The 20,123-nt window shown below is 39.4% G+C and overlaps 2 protein-coding genes across 3 annotated transcripts in view; both read left to right on the top strand.

The window, feature by feature from the left end:
- The window catches only part of cadm3 (cell adhesion molecule 3), a 553,033-nt gene extending 539,177 nt beyond the window's left edge, over nucleotides 1-13,856 (top strand). The window contains exons 13-14 of the mRNA XM_061920964.1: nucleotides 6,190-6,315; nucleotides 8,970-13,856. Coding sequence (XP_061776948.1) covers nucleotides 6,190-6,315; nucleotides 8,970-9,088 — 245 coding nt within the window. The 3' untranslated portion in view covers nucleotides 9,089-13,856. The remainder of the gene's footprint in view (nucleotides 1-6,189; nucleotides 6,316-8,969) is intronic.
- A 4,154-nt stretch (nucleotides 13,857-18,010) lies between these two features.
- The window catches only part of kirrel1b (kirre like nephrin family adhesion molecule 1b), a 264,916-nt gene continuing 262,803 nt past the window's right edge, over nucleotides 18,011-20,123 (top strand). For both annotated transcript variants that reach the window (XM_061920962.1, XM_061920963.1), the window contains exon 1: nucleotides 18,011-18,243. In XM_061920962.1, coding sequence (XP_061776946.1) covers nucleotides 18,198-18,243 — 46 coding nt within the window. In that variant the 5' untranslated portion in view covers nucleotides 18,011-18,197. The remainder of the gene's footprint in view (nucleotides 18,244-20,123) is intronic.

The following is a 20,123-nucleotide window of genomic DNA, read 5'->3' as shown; positions in this document are numbered from 1 at the left end:
AGTAAAATTACGACTTTTATGACTTTTATTGTGAAATTGTGACCTTTTTCTTGTGTAATAACAGTAAATAAAATAAACAATATACAATAAAATAAATGAATATAGAGACATACTATAGTAATTTGAAGTAAATCATGAAGATTAAAAAACAGAAACAAAAAAAATCCCCCCCAAAATGTAACTAAAAGCTTACCTGTTTTATATTTGCATAGTATGTATATATTATTAATGCTGTAAATACACATCTTTATATATCTAGAAAGGGTGGTCCTAAAGAGGTGGCCATTATTCGGAGGTCTCAAGAAAGTAACAAATACAAGAATTTGTGTGTGTGTGTGTGTGTGTGTGAGTTTGTGTGTGTGTGTGTGTGTGTGTGAGTTTGTGTGTAGGTGTGTGTGTATTTGTGTGTGCTCAACCTCACGTCATCCTTTACTTTATGTCACATGGTCGCTCATGGCCACACCCCTTTGAAGTATGTTACATGTCAGGTGTCATACTAAAGGTGGCGCTATAGCTCCTACCCAACATGGCGGCTGATGGAAATGTTGATAATACACGAGAATATCAACTCAATAAAACCAACATTAAAAATGTTAATCCAATCATCACAGTTTGCAAATTAATTCATCTTGAATAATGTGTAAAATATGAAAGTTGTTGCTGTTGTACATTTTTGTATGAACATAAACAAAGCAAAAGGTGGGACTTGCCATGTTTTTAAATATGTAAAAACAAGTCATTGAAATTTTACCACAATTAATTTATTTAGCACTCTTAATAGCAAAAAAAAAACCTGAATCCAGACGGTGATCCGGATCAGCCCCAAAATGTAATTACTTGTTCTTTATCCTGTTTCTGACCTTTCCCAAAAGTTTCTTCCAAATCCATAACTTTGTTATGTCTATATTGGAAATTGAATATAATGAATACATTTTTTTTTTTTTGAAGAGAAAATCTCTGTGGGTGGAGGCAAGGCCGCTAGAAATTGAGGCTTGTAACGTAAACTCATAAAGTAAAAAAAAAATATATCCGGATCAGCCCCAAAATGTAATCATTTGTTCATTATCACATTTCTGACATTTCCTGGAAGTTTCTTTAGAATCCCTACTGAGGTACTGTATTTTTCAGAGTATAAGTCGCTCCGGAGTATAAGTCGCACCTGCCGAAAATGCATAATAGAGAAGGAAAAAAAACACATATAAGTCGCATTTTTGGGGGGAAATGTATTTTAATAAAACCTAACACCAAGAATAGACATTTGAAAGGCAATTTAAAATAAATAAAGAATAGTGAACAACAGGCTGAATAAGTGTACGTTATATGAGGCATAAATAACCAACTGAGAAGGTGCCTGCTATGTTAACTTAACATATTATGGTAAGAGTCATTCAAATAACTATAACATATAGAACATGCTATACGTTTACCAAACAATCTGTCACTCCTAATTGCTAAATCCGATCAAATCTTATACGTCTAGTCTCTTACGTGAATGAGCTAAATAAAATTATTTGATATTTTACAGTAATGTGTTAACAACTCTCTCCTTTGAGTCACACATTAAAAGCGTTACTAAAACGGCCTTCTTTCATCTCCGTAATATCGCTAAAATTCGCTCCATTCTGTCCACTAAAGACGCTGAGATCATTATCCATGCGTTTGTTACGTCTCGTCTCGACTACTGTAACGTATTATTTTCGGGTCTCCCCATGTCTAGCATTAAAAGATTACAGTTGGTACAAAATGCGGCTGCTAGACTTTTGACAAGAACAAGAAAGTTTGATCACATTACGCCTGTACTGGCTCACCTGCACTGGCTTCCTGTGCACTTAAGATGTGACTTTAAGGTTTTACTACTTACGTATAAAATACTACACGGTCTAGCTCCATCCTATCTTGCCGATTGTATTGTACCGTATGTCCCGGCAAGAAATCTGCGTTCAAAGGACTCCGGCTTATTAGTGATTCCCAAAACCCAAAAAAAGTCTGCGGGCTATGGAGCATTTTCCGTTCGGGCTCCAGTACTCTGGAATGCCCTCCCGGTAACAGTTCGCGATGCCACCTCAGTAGAAGCATTTAAGTCTCACCTTAAAACTCATTTGTATACTCTAGCCTTTAAATAGACTCCCTTTTTAGACCAGTTGATCTGCCGTTTCTTTTCTTTTTCTTCTATGTCCCACTCTCCCGTGTGGAGGGGGTCCGGTCCGATCCGGTGGCCATGTACTGCTCGCCTGTGTATCGGCTGGGGACATCTCTGCGCTGCTGGTCCGCCTACGCTTGGGATGGTTTCCTGCTGGCTCCGCTGTGAACGGGACTCTCGCTGCTGTGTCTTGGATCCTCTTTGGACTGGACTCTCGCGACTGTGTTGGATCCATTGTGGATTGAACTTTCACAGTATCATGTTAGACCCGCTCGACATCCATTGCTTTCCTCCTCTCTAAGGTTCTCATAGTCATCATTGTCACCGACGTCCCACTGGGTGTGAGTTTTCCTTGCCCTTATGTGGGCCTACCGAGGATGTCGTGGTGGTTTGTGCAGCCCTTTGAGACACTAGTGATTTAGGGCTATATAAGTAAACATTGATTGATTGATTGATTGAATAATTTCACACATAAGTCGCACCCCTTCAATCAATCAATCAATGTTTACTTATATAGCCCTAAATCACTAGTGTCTCAAAGGGCTGCACAAACCACCACGACATCCTCGGTAGGCCCATATAAGGGCAAGGAAAACTCACACCCAGTGGGACATCGGTGACAATGATGACTATGAGAACCTTGGAGAGGAGGAAAGCAATGGATGTCGAGCGGGTCTAACATGATACTGTGAGAGTTCAATCCACAATGGATCCAACACAGTCGCGAGAGTCCAGTCCAAAACGGATCCAACACAGCAGCGAGAGTCCTGTTCACAGCGGAGCCAGCAGGAAACCATCACAAGCGGAGGCGGATCAGCAGCCCTTGCCAAACTGTGAAAAAAACTATGACTTATAGTCCGAAAAATATGGTTTTGTAGCGTAATAAAAGCAACAGAGTGACCATTTTTCTGTCACCAATACCTTTGTCTTTGTAGGGTTGCTTACATGCACAAGGTGACATAGTCGAAATGATCCGGATCAGCCCCAACATGTAATCACTTTGTCTCGTTTCGTCAAAATCTGCCCACGACTTTTTGAGTTATGTTTAAGTTAAAATACCAATGATTGTCACACACACGCTAGTTGTGTTGAATTGTGTCCTCTGCATTTGACCCATCACCCTTGTTCATCCCCCTGGGAGGTGAGGGGAGCAGTGAGCAGCAGGAATCATTTTTGGTGATTTAACCCCCAATTCCAACCTTTGATGCTGAGTGCCAAGCAAGGAGGTCATGGGTCTCATTGTCTTAGTCTTTGGTATGACTCGGCCGGGGGTTTGAACTCACGACCTACCGATCTCAGGGCGGACACTCTAACCACTAGGCCAGTGGTTCAATCAATGTTTATTTATATAGCCCCAAATCACAAATGTCTCAAAGGACTGCACAAATCATTACGACTACAACATCCTCGGAAGAACCCACAAAAGGGCAAGGAAAACTCACACCCAGTGGGCAGGGAGAATTCACATCCAGTGGGACGCCAGTGACAATGCTGACTATGAGAAACCTTGGAGAGGACCTCAGATGTGGGCAACCCCCCCCCCTCTAGGGGACCGAAAGCAATGGATGTCGAGCGGGTCTAACATGATACTGTGAAAGTTCAATCCATAGTGGCTCCAACACAGCCGCGAGAGTTCAGTTCAAAGCGGATCCAAGACAGCAGCGAGAGTCCCGTCCACAGGAGACCATCTCAAGCGGAGGCGGATCAGCAGCGTAGAGATGTCCCCAACCGATACAGGCGAGCGGTCCATCCTGGGTCCCGACGAGCGGTCCATCCTGGGTCTCGACTCTGGACAGCCAGTACTTCATCCATGGTCATCGGACCGGACCCCCTCCACAAGGGAGGGGGGGACATAGGAGAAAGAAAAGAAGCGGCAGATCAACTGGTCTAAAAAGGAGGTCTATTTAAAGGCTAGAGTATACAGATGAGTTTTAAGATGAGACTTAAATGCTTCTACTGAGGTGGCATCTCGAACTGTTACCGGGAGGGCATTCCAGAGTACTGGAGCCCGAACGGAAAACGCTCTATAGCCCGCAGACTTTTTTTTTTTTGAAGCTATCGAGCAAATAGCTATTGAAGCTATTCGGCGATCGCCTTCTAACCAGCGATTGCATCTTTTGACCACTGGAGCAACTTAAATCTGTCGATTTGTAAGAGTTTGTTTGGCATTAAATGTGGGTGGAGGGAAAGGCTGGATGCAAATATACCTACAAATGTACATACAGCTAGCCTAAATAGCATGTTAGCATCAATTAGCTGGCAGTCATGCCGTGACCAAATATGTCTGATTAGCACATAAGTCAATGACATCAACAAAACTCACCTTTGTGATTTCGTTGACTTTATCGTTGGAAATGCATCTGCTTTGAGTGTCGCAGGATATCCACACATCTCTGTCGTAGCATCGCTATCGTCGATAAAATGTGCAGAACAAACGAGGGACTTTCGCATCTTTTCGCATAGTGGCTCCAAGACAGCAGCGAGAGTCCCGTCCACAGGAAACCATCTCAAGCGGATCAGCAGCGACCTTTTTTCAGTGATTTACGCCCTGTCAACATTTTTTTTTAATTCAAGTACCCCCTAATTAGAGCAAAGCATTTTTGGTTGAAAAAAAGAGATAAAGAAGTAAAATACAGCACTACCTGTATGTCATCAGTTTGTGATTTATTAAATTGTATAACATTGATTGATTGACTGATTGAATCTTTTATTAGTAGATTGCACAGTTCAGTACATATTCCGTACAATTGACCACTAAATGCTAACACCCCAATAAGTTTGTCAACTTTAATCAATTCATGGTCAAATATTGCTCATTTGTAGTGGTCTTTCTTGAACTATTTGGAAAAAAAGATATAAAAATAACAAAAAACTTGTTGAAAAATAAACAAGTGATTCAATTATAAATAAAGATTTCTACACATAGAAGTAATAACTTAAAGTGCCCTCTTTGGGGATTGTAATATACATCCATCTGGATTCATCAACTTCATTTCTTCACAAAAAAAACATCTTTAACATCAATATTTATGGAACATGTCCACAAAAAAATCTAGCTGTCAACACCGAATATTGCATTTTTGCATTTCTTTTTCACAGTTCATGAACTTACATTCATATTTTCTTGAAGTATTATTCATCCATCCATTTTCTACCGCTTATTCCCTTTTGGGGTCGCGGGGGGCGCTGGCGCCTATCTCAGCTACAATCGGGCGGAAGGCGGGGTACACCCTGGACAAGTCGCCACCTCATCGCAGGGCCAACACAGATAGACAGACAACATTCACACTCACATTCACACACTAGGGACCAATTTAGTGTTGCCAATCAACCTATCCCCAGGTGCATGTTTTTGGAAGTGGGGGGAAGCCGGAGTACCCGGAGGGAACCCACGCATTCACGGGGAGAACATGCAAACTCCACACAGAAAGATCCCGAGCCTGGATTTGAACCCAGAACTGCAGGAACTTCGTATTGTGAGGCAGACGCACTAACCCCTCTGCCACCGTGAAGTATTATTCAATAAATATATTTATAAAGGATTTTTGAATGGTTGCTATTTTTTAGAATATTTTTTAAAAATCTCACGCACCCCTTGACATACCTTCAAGTACCCCCAGGGGTACGCGTACCCCCATTTGAGAACCACCGAGTAGGTTGTTGAATAACCGACAAAGCACCTGCTAGGACAACATAGTGACGTCTTTAAGTCATTATTTTTGACAGCTCAACAAAAAAAAGTGTCAAATGTCGTTTTCTGGAAGATGTCATCAAGAAAAATGAAATGACAAAAAAAAAAAAGTCATTTTCATTCCTAAAATGTAGTTTGTATGCGACCCAGAATGCAAAAACGTGAACATTTTTTTTAATGTTTCAAGGTCAGAATGCACCATTTGAAGAACATTGATGATGAAATATGCTTATTGTCCATCATCTCTTTCCTCTTTTATAAATCATCAACTTCCATATTCACATTGAGTCGTTAACTTCTGCGTGTTGTTTTAGTCTTCTCCTCTTCCTCTCTTCTTACCTCTTCCTCTCCTCATCAGACCCCACCGCCATGTCCACCTCCTCAGGTGTGGACCACGCCGTGATTGGAGGAGTGGTGGCCGTCATCGTCTTCATCCTGCTCTGCCTCCTCATCGTCTTTGGAAGATACCTCATCAGACACAAAGGTCTCTTGCACACACACACACACACACACACACACACACACACACACACACACACACACACACACACACACACACACACACACACACACACACACACACACACACACATACACACACATTCTTGTATTTCTATCCTTCTTGAGACCTGTGAAAAATGCCTCCCTCTTTAAGACCACCCTTTCTAGATATAAAAATATGTGTATTTACAACATTAATAATATATACATACTATGCAAATATAAAACAGGTAAGCTTTTAGTTAATTTTCTGGGGGGATTTTTTTGTTTGTAATTGTTTTTTAATCTTCAGGATTTACTTCAAATTATTACAGTATGTCTTTATATACGTTTATTTTATTATCTTTATTAATTTTGGCCAAAGGGGGCGCATTTTAATTTCTTACACACACTTGTTATTTCATACGTTGACCAAAGGGCGAGCATTTTTAAAACCGACTCACAGTCAATTTGAAAAATCCCTCCTCTTTGGGACCACCCTAATTATGATAGATTTCACCACCGGGGGTGCAAATGAGACATTCTCTATTAGATGCAATGGTTTTCCGTATTGAGACCATGATTTCGGTCCTAACTTGTTCACCAGTCCTCATATGGAAAGTACTTTTCCTTGTTGATGTCTCAAGAAGGGTAGAAATACAACACACATACATATTCTTGTATTTGTTACCTTCTTGAGACCTCCGAAAAATGCCTCCATCTTTAGGACCACCCTTTCTAGATATAAAAAGATGTGTATTTACAACATTAATAATATATACATACTATGCAAATATCAAACAGGTAAGTTTTAGTAAAATTTCTGGGGGGATTTTTTTGTTTGTAATTGTTTTTTAATCTTCATGATTTACTTTAAATTATTACAGTATGTCTTTATATACATTTATTTTATTGTTGTTGTTTTTTAAATTTTGGCCAAGGGGGCGCATTTCAATTTCTTACACACACTTGTTATTTCATATGTTGACCAGAGGGCGAGCACTTTTAAAACCGACACACAGTCAATTTGAAAAATCCCTCCTTTTTGGGACCGACCCTAATTATGATAGATTTCACCACCGGGGGTGCAAATGAGACATTCTCTATGAGATGCAATGGTTTTCCGTATTGGGACCATGATTTCGGTCCTAACTTGTTCACCGGTCCTCATATGGAAAGTACTTTTCCTTGTTGATGTCTCAAGAAGGGTAGAAATACAACACACATACATATTCTTGTATTTGTTATCTTCTTGAGACCTCCGAAAAATGCCTCCATCTTTAGGACCACCCTTTCTAGATATAAAAAGATGTGTATTTACAACATTAATAATATATACATATGATGCAAATATAAAACAGGTAAGCTTTTAGTTAATTTTCTGGGGGGATTTTTTTGTTTGTAATTGTTTTTTAATCTTCAGGATTTACTTCAAATTATTACAGTATGTCTTTATATACGTTTATTTTATTATCTTTATTAATTTTGGCCAAAGGGGGCACATTTCAATTTCTTACACACACTTGTTATTTCATATGTTGACCAGGGGCGAGCACTTTTAAAACTGACTCACAGTCAATTTGAAAAATCCTTCATTTTTGGGACCACCCTAATTATGATAGATTTCACCACCAGGGGTGCAATTGAGACATTCTCTATGAGATGCAATGGTTTTCCGTATTTGGACCTTGATTTCGGTCCTAACTTGTTCACCAGTCCTCATATGGAAGCTACTTTTTTTTGTTGATGTCTCAAGAAGGGTAGAAATACAGCACACACATATTATTGTATGTGTTACCTTCTTGAGACCTCTGAAAAATGCCTCCATCTTTAGGACCACCCTTTCTAGATGTATAAAGATTTTTATTTACATTAATAATATATACATACTATACAAATATAAAACAGGTAAGCTTTTAGTACATTTTCTGGGGGGATTTTTTTGGTTTGTAATTGTTTTTTAATCTTCATGATTTACTTCAAATTATTACAGTATGTCTTTATATACGTTTATTTTATTGTTTTTCTTATTTTGGCCGAAGGGGCGCATTTCAATTTCTTACACACACTTGTTATTTCATATGTTGACCAGGGGGGAGCACTTTTAAAACAAACACACAGTCAATTTGAAAAATCCTTCCTTTTTGGGACCACCCTAATTATGATAGATTTCACCACCAGGGGTGCAAATGAGACATTCTCTATGAGATGCAATGGTTTTCCGTATTGGGACCATGATTTTGGTCCTAACTTGTTCACCGGTCCTCATATGGACGGTACTTTTCCTTGTTGATGTCTCATGAAGGGTAAAAATACAAGAACACACACGTTCCCATGGATGAGTGCTGCCGTCGAGCATTTTTATGACAGGATTGTCAAGGGGGGAAAAACTACACAAATAAACTTGAAAACACTTTAGAGTAGTCAGTGGACAAGACCAGAAAGCTCCTGACACAGATAAAAGTATGTTATGTTATGGACATGTAGATAATTACTGATATACGAGCTGCACACTGACTACTCTAAACCATATCCAAGTTTTTGTCCTATCCTATCATCCCTCAACAAAACATAAAACGCTTGATGAAGTGGATTACTCTTGGTAGTTATTGATCCAGTAAATGATAATAGACTCCGCCCCCTTTTTGTGTGTCACAGGAACATATTTGACCCACGAGGCCAAAGGTTCCGATGACGCTCCGGACGCCGACACGGCCATCATCAACGCCGAGGGCGGCCACTCCGGAGCGGAGGACAAGAAGGAGTACTTCATCTAGTCAGGAAGCAAGGGAGCAAGGAGAAGAGAGAAGGAAAGAACAATCTTCCATTCGTTTGTACGCCGCTCAGTCGGAGGGGGAGGGGAGGGGGGGAGGGGTGACGACTCTCTTTGCATCGATACAGGGACGTGAGATTTGCACTGACACACACACACACACACACACACACACACACACACATACTGGTTATCATTTAGAATGGGGACCAAGTTTTTGATCGTGACTTGTGGGGACCACCCTGTCTACAGGTTGTGGAGGCTTACAAAAAACTGGTTAAATGGCCACTGCCCGGTTAACTCATTCACGTCTTTAAATCTCTGGATAGATGAAGTAATGTGTTGATGATTCTTACTGGGGACCCTGGGGGAAAAAAGAGTTAATATGGTTCACGGGGACCAAATTTAAATAATTTTGCCTAATTCACACAAATTTGTACGTGACTTCTGAGGACCTATAAAAAAAATAAGAATAAAAAGTTCAAATTAAATATGACATGATTCTCAGAATAGTGAAAAAATATACACGGAAGAAGTGTGAGCAGAGCAACGAGTGCAGTACCAGCTACAACCCGATGAGGGGGCTACTGGGCAAATGTCTCACACTCCAACTAACCAGTCGACATGTTTTTTTGGGCCAAAGCTTAAAAATCACTTTCAAAATGGATCTGACTATCATTTAAAAATATTTCCCTTTAGGGGACCTGTTTTTTTGGTCCCCATACCGTCAGAAGTCCCCTAAAGGTGTAAACAGAGCGATGTCCCCACTAAGTCAGAACTTACACACACACACACACACCGAGCGTCAAATTAACCAACACACCTCCTGCTAACATATGAATTATTCGTATTTGCGTTTTTATTCCTCCTCTTTCTAACCAGCTCCAAAATTGTAACTTACATTCCGTCTTCCTGAGCTGCTACATCGCCCGTCACTAACCACGCCCACCTTTTAACACGCCCCCTAACCCCCCTAGAACCCAGGCCTATAACGTCCGTCCCACGAAGCGGTGCGAATGCTCGCAGGCGCTGCCGTGTACAATGTATGAATATAGCTATAAATATCTATAAATATCTCGTTGGACTGTAAATATGAACACTGCTCATCCGCGTCACCTTCCTCCTTCAATACTCGTATTGCCTGGTTTTACTACGTCGGTACTGATAAGACTGCGTTGCATTGTAAATGTTTCTAAAATGGTGTATTTTTATTCTTTCCGGGGACGTGAGAGGTGTGTCAGTGTTTACAGTCAACATGTTGTCGCTGGTCTCACACACACACACACACACATACCGCTGTTCGATTCCCGAGCCCGTCCACGTGCGGCAATCTAGCTAAGAGGCCCCAGAAAGTCATTGAAGAACTTTAATGTCCTTCTCCTTTCGCCGCTCGCACTGCGCTCGTCCATTTCTTTTCATTCTTTAATCAATCAGCCCGTCTGCGTCCTCGTCCACCTTCAAGCCCTCCCCTCCCCCCTACCCCCGCACCCCCTTTCCGCCCTTCCTCAGCCACCATATAAGTGATTGATGTCCTGCTGTGCTGTCGGGCGGGAGCACACGTGTCACTTATGGACACTGATGTGCACAACACCACCATCTCAGTCAGGCGTGTCCAAAGCGCGGCCCGAGAGAGTGGCCCCGCAGCTAATTTAACGGCCCCCAGCACATTGATTGATTGATTGAAACTTTCATTAGTAGATTGCACAGTACAGTACATATTCCGTACAATTGACCACTAAATGGTAACACCCCAATAAGTTTTTCAACTTGTTTAAGTCGGGGTCCACGTTAATCAATTCATGGTAGCATTAGCTTATAGCTAGAGAGTGACATACATTTTTGTTTTTTCAACCATGGGAAGGAAGAAACAGTGCTGAGAAGAAGTCTTGTGTTTTTCGGACTATAAGGAGCACTTAAAATCTGTTTTTTTTCTCAAAAATTGACAGTGCGCCTCTTCAGCAATTTTATTTGGAACATGGTGTAATGATAAGTGTGACCAGTAGATGGCAGTCACACATAAGAGATATGTGTTGACTGCAGTGTGATTGCAGTAAACAATAACATTTTAAATGTTCATTGAGAGTATCAAACATTACACACAGTGCTCAAGAATCTGTCAAAATGGTAAATTCCAACACATACTATAATAAAAATATCAAACATAAAGAAAGTGTCATTAAGGGGAAAGAGGTGAAGTGTAACAAGAAAAAGTTGCAATGTTGACACAAATAACACAAAGCTGCCATGCGGGCTGTTACTGACCTGATGAAAGCTCCAATTACTTCAATGGGACGATTCTACTTTGACGTATTTGGGGGGGAAAATATTGCATATTTTGTGCGAAACAAAGTTTTCTTTTACAAGAATGGTATCAAACAAACAAACGAAAAATATTATAAAATCTTACAATCAACAGATCTACAGACTTAAGCGTTAAAAGTAAATATCCATCCATCCATCTTCTTCCGCTTATCTGAGTTTGGGTCGCGGGGGCAGACCTTCCTCTCCCCAGCTACTTCGTCCAGCTCTTCCCGGGGGATCCCGAGGCGTTCCCAGGCCAGCAGGGGGACATAGTCTTCCCAACGTGTCCTGGGTCTTCCCCGTGGCCTCCTACCAGCTGGACGTGCCCTAAACACCTCCCTAGGGAGGCGTTCGGGTGGCATCCTGACCAGATGCCCGAACCACCTCATCTGGCTCCTCTCGATGTGGAGGAGCAGCGGCTTTACTTTGAGCTCCTCCCGGATGGCAGAGCTTCTCACCCTATCTCTAAGGGAGAGCCCCGCCACACGGCGGAGGAAACTCATTCGGCCGCTTGTACCCGTGATCTTATCCTTTCGGTCATAACCCAAAGCTCATGACCATAGGTGAGGATGGGAACGTAGATCGACCGGTAAATTGAGAGCTTCGCCTTCCGGCTCAGCTCCTTCTTCACCACAACGGATCAATACAGCGTCCGCATTACTGAAAACGCCGCACCGATCCGCCTGTCGATCTCACGATCCACTCTTCCCCTCACTCGTGAACAAGACTCCGAGGTACTTGAACTCCTCCACTTGGGGCAGGGTCTTCTACCCAACCCGGAGATGGCACTCCACCCTTTTCCGGGCGAGAACCACGGACTCGGACTTGGAGTCTATGGTTTTTTTTGGGGTTGGAAAGATAGTGACAGAGAATAGAACGAGGATGGACTATAATAATATATATATATTGTTATATATAGTTGGGCAGAAAAGTATTTAGTCAGCCACCGATTGTGCAAGTTCTCCCACTTAAAATGATGACAGAGGTCTGTAATTTTCATCATAGGTACACTTCAACTGTGAGAGACAGAATGTGGAAAAAAAATCCAGCAATTCACATTGTAGGAATTTTAAAGAATTTATTTGTAAATTATGGTAGAAAATAAGTATTTGGTCAACCATTCAAAGCTCTCACTGATGGAAGGAGGTTTTGGCTCCAAATCTCACGATACATGGCCCCATTCATTCTTTACTTATCACTGATCAATCGTCCTGTCCCCTTAGCAGAAAAACAGCCCCAGAGCATGATGTTTCCACCCCCATGCTTCACAGTAGGTGTGGTGTTCTTGGGATGCAACTCAGTATTCTTCTTCCTCCAAACACGACCAGTTGAGTTTATACCAAAATGGATACATGGATGATACAGCAGAGGATTGGGAGAATTTCATGTGGTCACATGAAACCAAAATAGACCACCTCAATAACCCCAACCCCTTCTCCTGACTTCGGAGGTGTGAAGTTTGGCAAATATGCTTCTCCTTCACATGTCCCAACACTTCTGTCCATACAGTCGCTCTTTATCTTTTTACAATGTTCAGGGATTCTTGCATTCAACCCCCAAACCCTTGTTGTTGTCGACTGCGAGCCAACGTGCTATCTAACACGTGCTATCTAACACGTGCTATCTAACACGTGCAAGCCGACCGTCCCTAAACCGGTTTCGACGTTTTCCGCGTCGGGATGTCCGTCGCGTCTGCAGGCCAGAGGACGCCATGGCATTTTTTTTTTTTTTTCCAACTCCACTTCCTACCCCCGCACTCCCAAAAGGAGTCTAAAGAGAAGAAGCGTAGCCGCGTTGTCCTCCAAGCGTCGTAGTGTCTTTGACAAAACTAATGGACCTATATTTGCCTGTAAATGGTCGTCCTGTCCTTCGTCGTATAGCTAATGTGCTAGCATGTAGCTTGCATGAGAACCGTGGGTGATGTTAGGTAGTGTGGGGACATGGCGTGAGAGCGTGGGGGCGGGGGCGGGGTCAAAAGGTCATCCCCCGTCCTCTGATCTGCAGCGGACGCAAGACGTCGAGCCGTTTAAAAACAAAAACAAAAGGGAGGACATAAAACGCTGACCTCTCAGTCGGTGCAGTGTTGAGCAGCGGCCACTAGGTGTCAGAAAAGTCTTTGTTTTTATTTTTATGTAAACATTTAATTTATGTCCTCGCATTTCCTCACATTGACTTGATGAACTTTTTTTTTTTTTAACCTTTAGATGCTCCAAAACTTGAACGTTAGACATTTTAACATTAAAAAAAAAATTTTTTTTGTATTTCTGTATATAGTGTTGCCTTTACAAGCACACACACACACACACACACACTCACACACACACACATGCACATGTCTTGGTGTGTGTGTGTGTGTGTGTGTGTGTGTGTGTGTGTGTGTCTCAGACAGGTATGTGTGTGTCTGTGGTATGGAAGTACAATTGTCTCACATTAACTTATATATATATATATATATATATATATATATATATATATATATATATATATATATATATATATATATATGGTATTAATACATATAGTGTGTCTTAATAAATAAACAAACACAAATGCGATATACAAATAAATAAATAATTTGTATAAATACACGCGTATTTGTACATATATTTTTGAGATTTGAAAATATATACAAATAAAATGTATAGGTATTATTACTTAATTAACTAGTATTAATAAACGTGTGTTTGTGAGTATATTTTTGAGATTGGATAACATATACAAATAAAATGTATAAATACAAAAATGTGACATACAAACAAATCAAGAATTTGTATAAATGAACGTGTATTTGTAAATATATTTTTGAACTTTGAAAATCTATAAAAAAAAATATTAACTAATATTGATCAACATGTATTAGTGAATATATATTTTGAGATTTATATATAAATATACTTGATTTGTATTGAATTTGCATATGTGGATCGCTTTTTCGCTTTTGTGTCGATGAGACATTCCTACCACAAACCAGATGCACAAACAAATGTGACCTACGCACTCCCCTGAATAACCAGCAGAGGGCACTGCAGCCTGATAAGAGATCAGTATCATTAAACGGCATTGATACAATAAAATAAACAGCTCACACCGTCTTTCCGATTAACTGGTTAAATTAGCATTAGCTGATACAGCGCTAACGTTAGCTAGCTCAGACCCGTTGTGCGTTCTCTCTGTAAAGACTTGGATGGTTTTCGTGCAGAGAACTCCACATATTATGCTTATAATTCTTTGTGACCCAGACCGCTCTAGCTGCAGTGCCCTCTGCTGGTTGTTCAGGGGAGTGTGTAACTCCACATTTATTTGTGCATCTGGTTCGTGGGAGGAATGTCTCATCGACGCAAAAGTCAAAAAAGCCATCCACATATGTAAATTCAATACAAATACAAAATCAAGCATATTTATATTCAAATCTCCAAAAAATATTCAGAAATACATGTTTATTTGTACAAATTCTTGATTTATGTGTATGTCACATTTTTTATATTTATACATATTTTGCTTATAATTCTTTGTGACCCAGACCGCTCTAGCTGCAGTGCCCTCTGCTGGTTGTTCAGGGGAGTGTGTAACTCCACATTTATATGTGCATCTGGTTCGTGGGAGGAATGTCTCATCGACGCAAAAGTCAAAAAAGCCATCCACATATGTAAATTCAATACAAATACAAAATCAAGCATATTTATATTAAAATCTCCAAAAAATATTCAGAAATACATGTTTATTTGTACAAATTCTTGATTTATGTGTATGTCACATTTTTTATATTTATACATTTTATTTGTATATATTTTCAAATCTCAAAAATATATTTAGAAATACATGTTTATCTATACAAATTATTTTTTATTTGTATATCACATTTGTATTTGTACATTTATTGATATATGCATACGTATTAATGTCCTACTAATATATATATATGTACGTGTGTATGTATATATATATATATATATATATATATATATATATATATATATATATATATATATATATATATATATGTATGTATGTGTGGGAAAAAAAATCACAAGACTACTTCATCTCTACAGAACTGTTTCATGAGGGGTTCCCTCAATCGTCAGGAGATTTAGGGATTGAGGGAACCCCTCATGAAACAGTTCTGTAGAGATGAAGTAGTCTTGTGATTTTTCCTACACATACATATATTGCGCTCTACCACGGTATCGAGCACTATTCTCTGGATAATCTAATCAAGACATATATATATATATATAAATATATATAAGTTGATGTGAAACAATTGTACTTCCATAGTGCGGTGGACCCAAACAGGCACCGTGGAGTGTGTCGCATCCACCAGAGTTGTGATTAGTCTGTCATTGTTTGGGGATGACGAGTCTTTCTTCCTTCTTATCTCATGACAACACACCTTTCATGTTTTTGTTTGTTGCTATGATGAATAATGAATGATGATGATGATGATGATGATGATGATGATGTCACCAAAACAAGTCCCAGCCAGCCGCATGCTTTGGTGGGTTTGCCGCTGTTGGCTCTTCTGTTCAAACTCTACTTCATCTGCTTTCTCTCTCTTCCTTTTGTTTTGATTAGTTGTTGTTTTTTCTCCCCTCTTCAAATATTGGTTGTTGACTTCAATAAAGATGCAATTGGGTTAATTTCACTCGGCTTGTCGCTCCTTTCTTTCTGCTCACACAAAATGCTCAAAATATCAACGTTCTGTATCAGAATGTAAATACATAATATGTCATTAATACCGCTTTTTTAAAATTGTCACAAACAATTTAAACTTGAATGAAACAGGCATCATAAATACTTAAAAGTTCAAGTACCGATGATTGTGGTGGGAGTGGTAAAATGTGTCCTCTGTTTTTGACCTATCCCCTTGTTCATTCCCTGGCAGGTGGGGGGGAGCAGTGAGCAGCAGCAGGGCCCGCGCCCAGGAATCATTTTTGGTGATTTAACTCCCAATTCCAACCTTTGATGCTGAGTGCCAAGCAGGGTGATAATGGGCACCATTTTTATAGTCTTTGGTCTGACTAACAACCTACCGATCTCAGGGCGGACACTCTAACCACAAAGCCACCGAGCAGGCGGACAAAAAATGACCAAAAAAATGTCCTCAGTGTTGTTACATCCTTTTAAGATTATTTAAAAATACATATATACATTTTTATCTGGAAACTAATAATATACGTTAATAATGAAATGCAACATTTAATTTATGTAATTTATATTGAAAACAATGTAATACTAGTAAAGCATACTATGATAACTTTCATTGTTGCCATAATCTTTCTGATTGGTTATATGTATATATATATATATATATATATATATATATATATATATATATATATATATATATATATATATATATATATATATACAGTGTCACATTTTATATACATATATACTTACATATGTCACATTTTTATATTTATACATTTTATTTATCATAAATATGAATTTTATTTTACGTTACTTATATATCTGTATAGACACATATATATATATATATATACATACATATATATATATGTCACATTTTTATATTTATACATTTTATTTATATATTTCAAATCCAAAAACTATAATTACAAATAAGTGTTTATTCATACAAATTATTTTTTTGTACATCACATCCAAAAAATGAAAAACATTTTTTTTTAAATATATACCCATGTCACATTTTTATATTTATAAATTTCATTCATCATAAATATGAATTTTATTTTGTTACACATATATATATATATATATATATATATATATATATATATATATATATATATATATATATATAGCCATCCATCCATTTCTACCGCTTGTTCCCTTTTGGGGTCACGGCGGGCGCTGGCGCCTATCCCAGCTACAATCGGGCGGAAGGCGGGGTACACCCTGGACAAGTCGCCCCCTCATCGCAGGGCCAACACAGATAGACAGACAACATTCACACTCACATTCACACACTAGGGCCAATTTAGTGTATATAAATATATGTATATATCGTTGTATATTTATATTTTCGTCTTTTAAAATTACAATATCCGAAACAAGTAAAAAAAAACATTTTCTTTAGTTAATGTTCGAAAGAAAGAACGAAAGAAAGAAAGAAAGAAAGAGCAATTAAAATTGGGACGAGCAATGTGATATGACTGTAGTTCACAGAATGGCCAGCAGAGGGCAGCATTACACACCAAATGCAACAACAAAAAATATGTCCCTTTGTTTAAAATATTAGCATTATTTGGAAATATGTGGATTGTTTACAGGCACAGGAGAAATTAAAAAAACAAAACCCATAATTAAAAAAAAAATCAGACATATGTATGTATGTAAAAAAAATCCCTGCACATTTTAACGATTTATTAGACACATACTTGTTTTATTGTTGCAATTATTATTAGCAGGATCAGCATTATTGCTAATCATTAGTACGACTGTGAATATTTATCGACTGTCTGTGTGCCACGCTTTAAAGCGCAGTTCTACTTCTGGCCGCCAGAGGGAGCTCTTTGCAATCTTTCAATACAAAAGGAGGTATGAAAGTGAGTGAAAGTGAATGAGGGAGGGGAGGTGATTATCGCGGGAGTGTAAGGGAGGCGGGAGGAGGAGGGAGGGATGGAACACTAGAGAGAAGACTGCAAATGGAAGCAGAGGAGGAGAAGGAGGAGGACAGGAAGATGATTTGACTTCCTCAGCAACAAGAAAAGAACAATTAACCTTTTCGGTTTTTGCCTCAGTCTTCTCAATTTTCGTCCTCTGATGGTTCTTCTGGGAACATTTCTGCAGGAGTTGGTGGTGCCGACGTGCACGCGCACGGCTGAACCATGCCGCCTTTGTGGATCCTAACTTTGCTGCTCGCTCTCAGGCCAGGTGAGTCTCACGCGCACGCGCGCACACGCCTGCAAAGTTTCTATTTCTTATTTTGTTGTTTTCTTTTATTGTGTCTGGAACGTGCGCGCGTGCACGTGGCGCGATACCCCCCCCCCCCCCCCAAAGATTGCCGCTCACGCGTGCACGCGAAGACAATGCCTTCTGGTGGTGCGCGTGACCTTTGTGCGCGCGAGTGACAGAGACTATGGGCGACATGGTCGTGCACGTGCACGGCTCCGTTTGCTCTAACCGGACCCATTTGATGGGAGGACACGCACGCACGCGCGCGCGCACACACGTTCCTGTATTTCCTACCTTCTTGAGACCTCCGAAAAATGCCCAGTATTAAAAATAAAAGTCGAAAGTTGAAATGTTACCAGACAAACTGGACATTTGTGCCACATTTTGTTAAAAGTTGGAATTTTATTCAATAACAGTCGCAAATATGCAAGAAAAGCCTAAAATTTGGGCCATTTTGATGAAAAAAAGTCACAATTTTACTCAAAAAAAGTCCCAATTTTGTCAGAAAAATTTAAAATTTGGGCAATAGTATAATAATAATCGGAATTTTACTTGGCAAAATTATGACAAAAGTTATAATTTCACTCAACAAATGTCACTCTTGTCAAAGTTTGTTTGTGACGAACCCCAAGATGCAGAGATGGAGGCAGGCATGGAGTGAGACAACATGATTTAATAAAAACACTAAAACAAAAACAAACACAGGGTTAAAAAAAAAAAAAAGCGCGCACATGGGCGGGTAACAAACAAAAGGCCTAGCGTGGAAGATAGCAGGTATCTAGCAGGAAACAGAAGTCATACTTGTAAAATGAAATAACAAACTGGAAGCAGGGAACAAAAAAAACAGTACGCTACAAACATCAAACGAATATAGCTTACCGCTACGCTGCAAAGACACGACAGGAGCGATAATACATGACAAGAGCGACAAGAAGTGACATCGACAAATCAATAATCCAGCACTGACTGGAGGAACAAAGCAGGTAAAAATAGGAGTGGGCTGATAGACACCAGGTGTGGCCAGGTGCCAATCAGCCGCAGCTAAGGTGAAACAGCGCTCAGGGAGAAAGACAGGAAACTAACAAAATAAGAGCGCTGACAGGAACTAAAGACAGGAAATACTAAACACACACATAGGAAAAACTGTCAGTGGCGAGCTTGACAACTGTTTTACAAGCAGAACAAAACAAATAGCAATATTGTGATAAAAGTCTGAATTTTATATGACAAATGTCACCATTTTGCATTACAAAATAATCATTTTAGGTAAAAAAATAATAATATTACAAGAAAATGTTGCAAAATTACAGAAAGAATATGAGAAATTGTTCCCAATTTTATAAGAAAGAAGTTGACACATTGTGAGAAAAAGACTGCGTTTAGTTAATATTCCTTTTTTTTAATTTTTGGTTTTTAATTGGTTTTTAATGTTCATCATTTACTTCAAGTTATTACAGTTTGTCTCTATATTCATCCTTTTTTAATTTTTTTTAATTAATTTTGGCCAAAGGGGTCGCGTTTAAATTTTTCACTCACACTTGTTATTTCATATGTTGACCAGAGGGGGAGCACTTTTAAAACCGACACAGTCAATTTAAAAAATCCCTCCTTTTTAGGACCACCCTAATTTTGATAGATTTCACCACCAGGGGTGCAAATGAGACATTCTCTATTAGATGCAATGGTTTTCCGTATTGGGACCACGATTTATGTCCTGACTTCACCGGTCCTCATATGGACAGAACTTTTCCTTGTTGAAGTCTCAAGAAGGGTAGAAATACAAGAACACACACACATTCTTGTATTTCTTACCTTTTGAGACCTCAGAAAAATGCCTACCTCTAGTATTGTAATAAAAG

The sequence above is a fragment of the Nerophis ophidion genome, linkage group LG14 (genome assembly GCF_033978795.1).
Source record: "Nerophis ophidion isolate RoL-2023_Sa linkage group LG14, RoL_Noph_v1.0, whole genome shotgun sequence".
NCBI classification, from domain to species: domain Eukaryota; kingdom Metazoa; phylum Chordata; class Actinopteri; order Syngnathiformes; family Syngnathidae; genus Nerophis; species Nerophis ophidion.
This window is presented reverse-complemented; position numbering and strand designations above follow the sequence as displayed.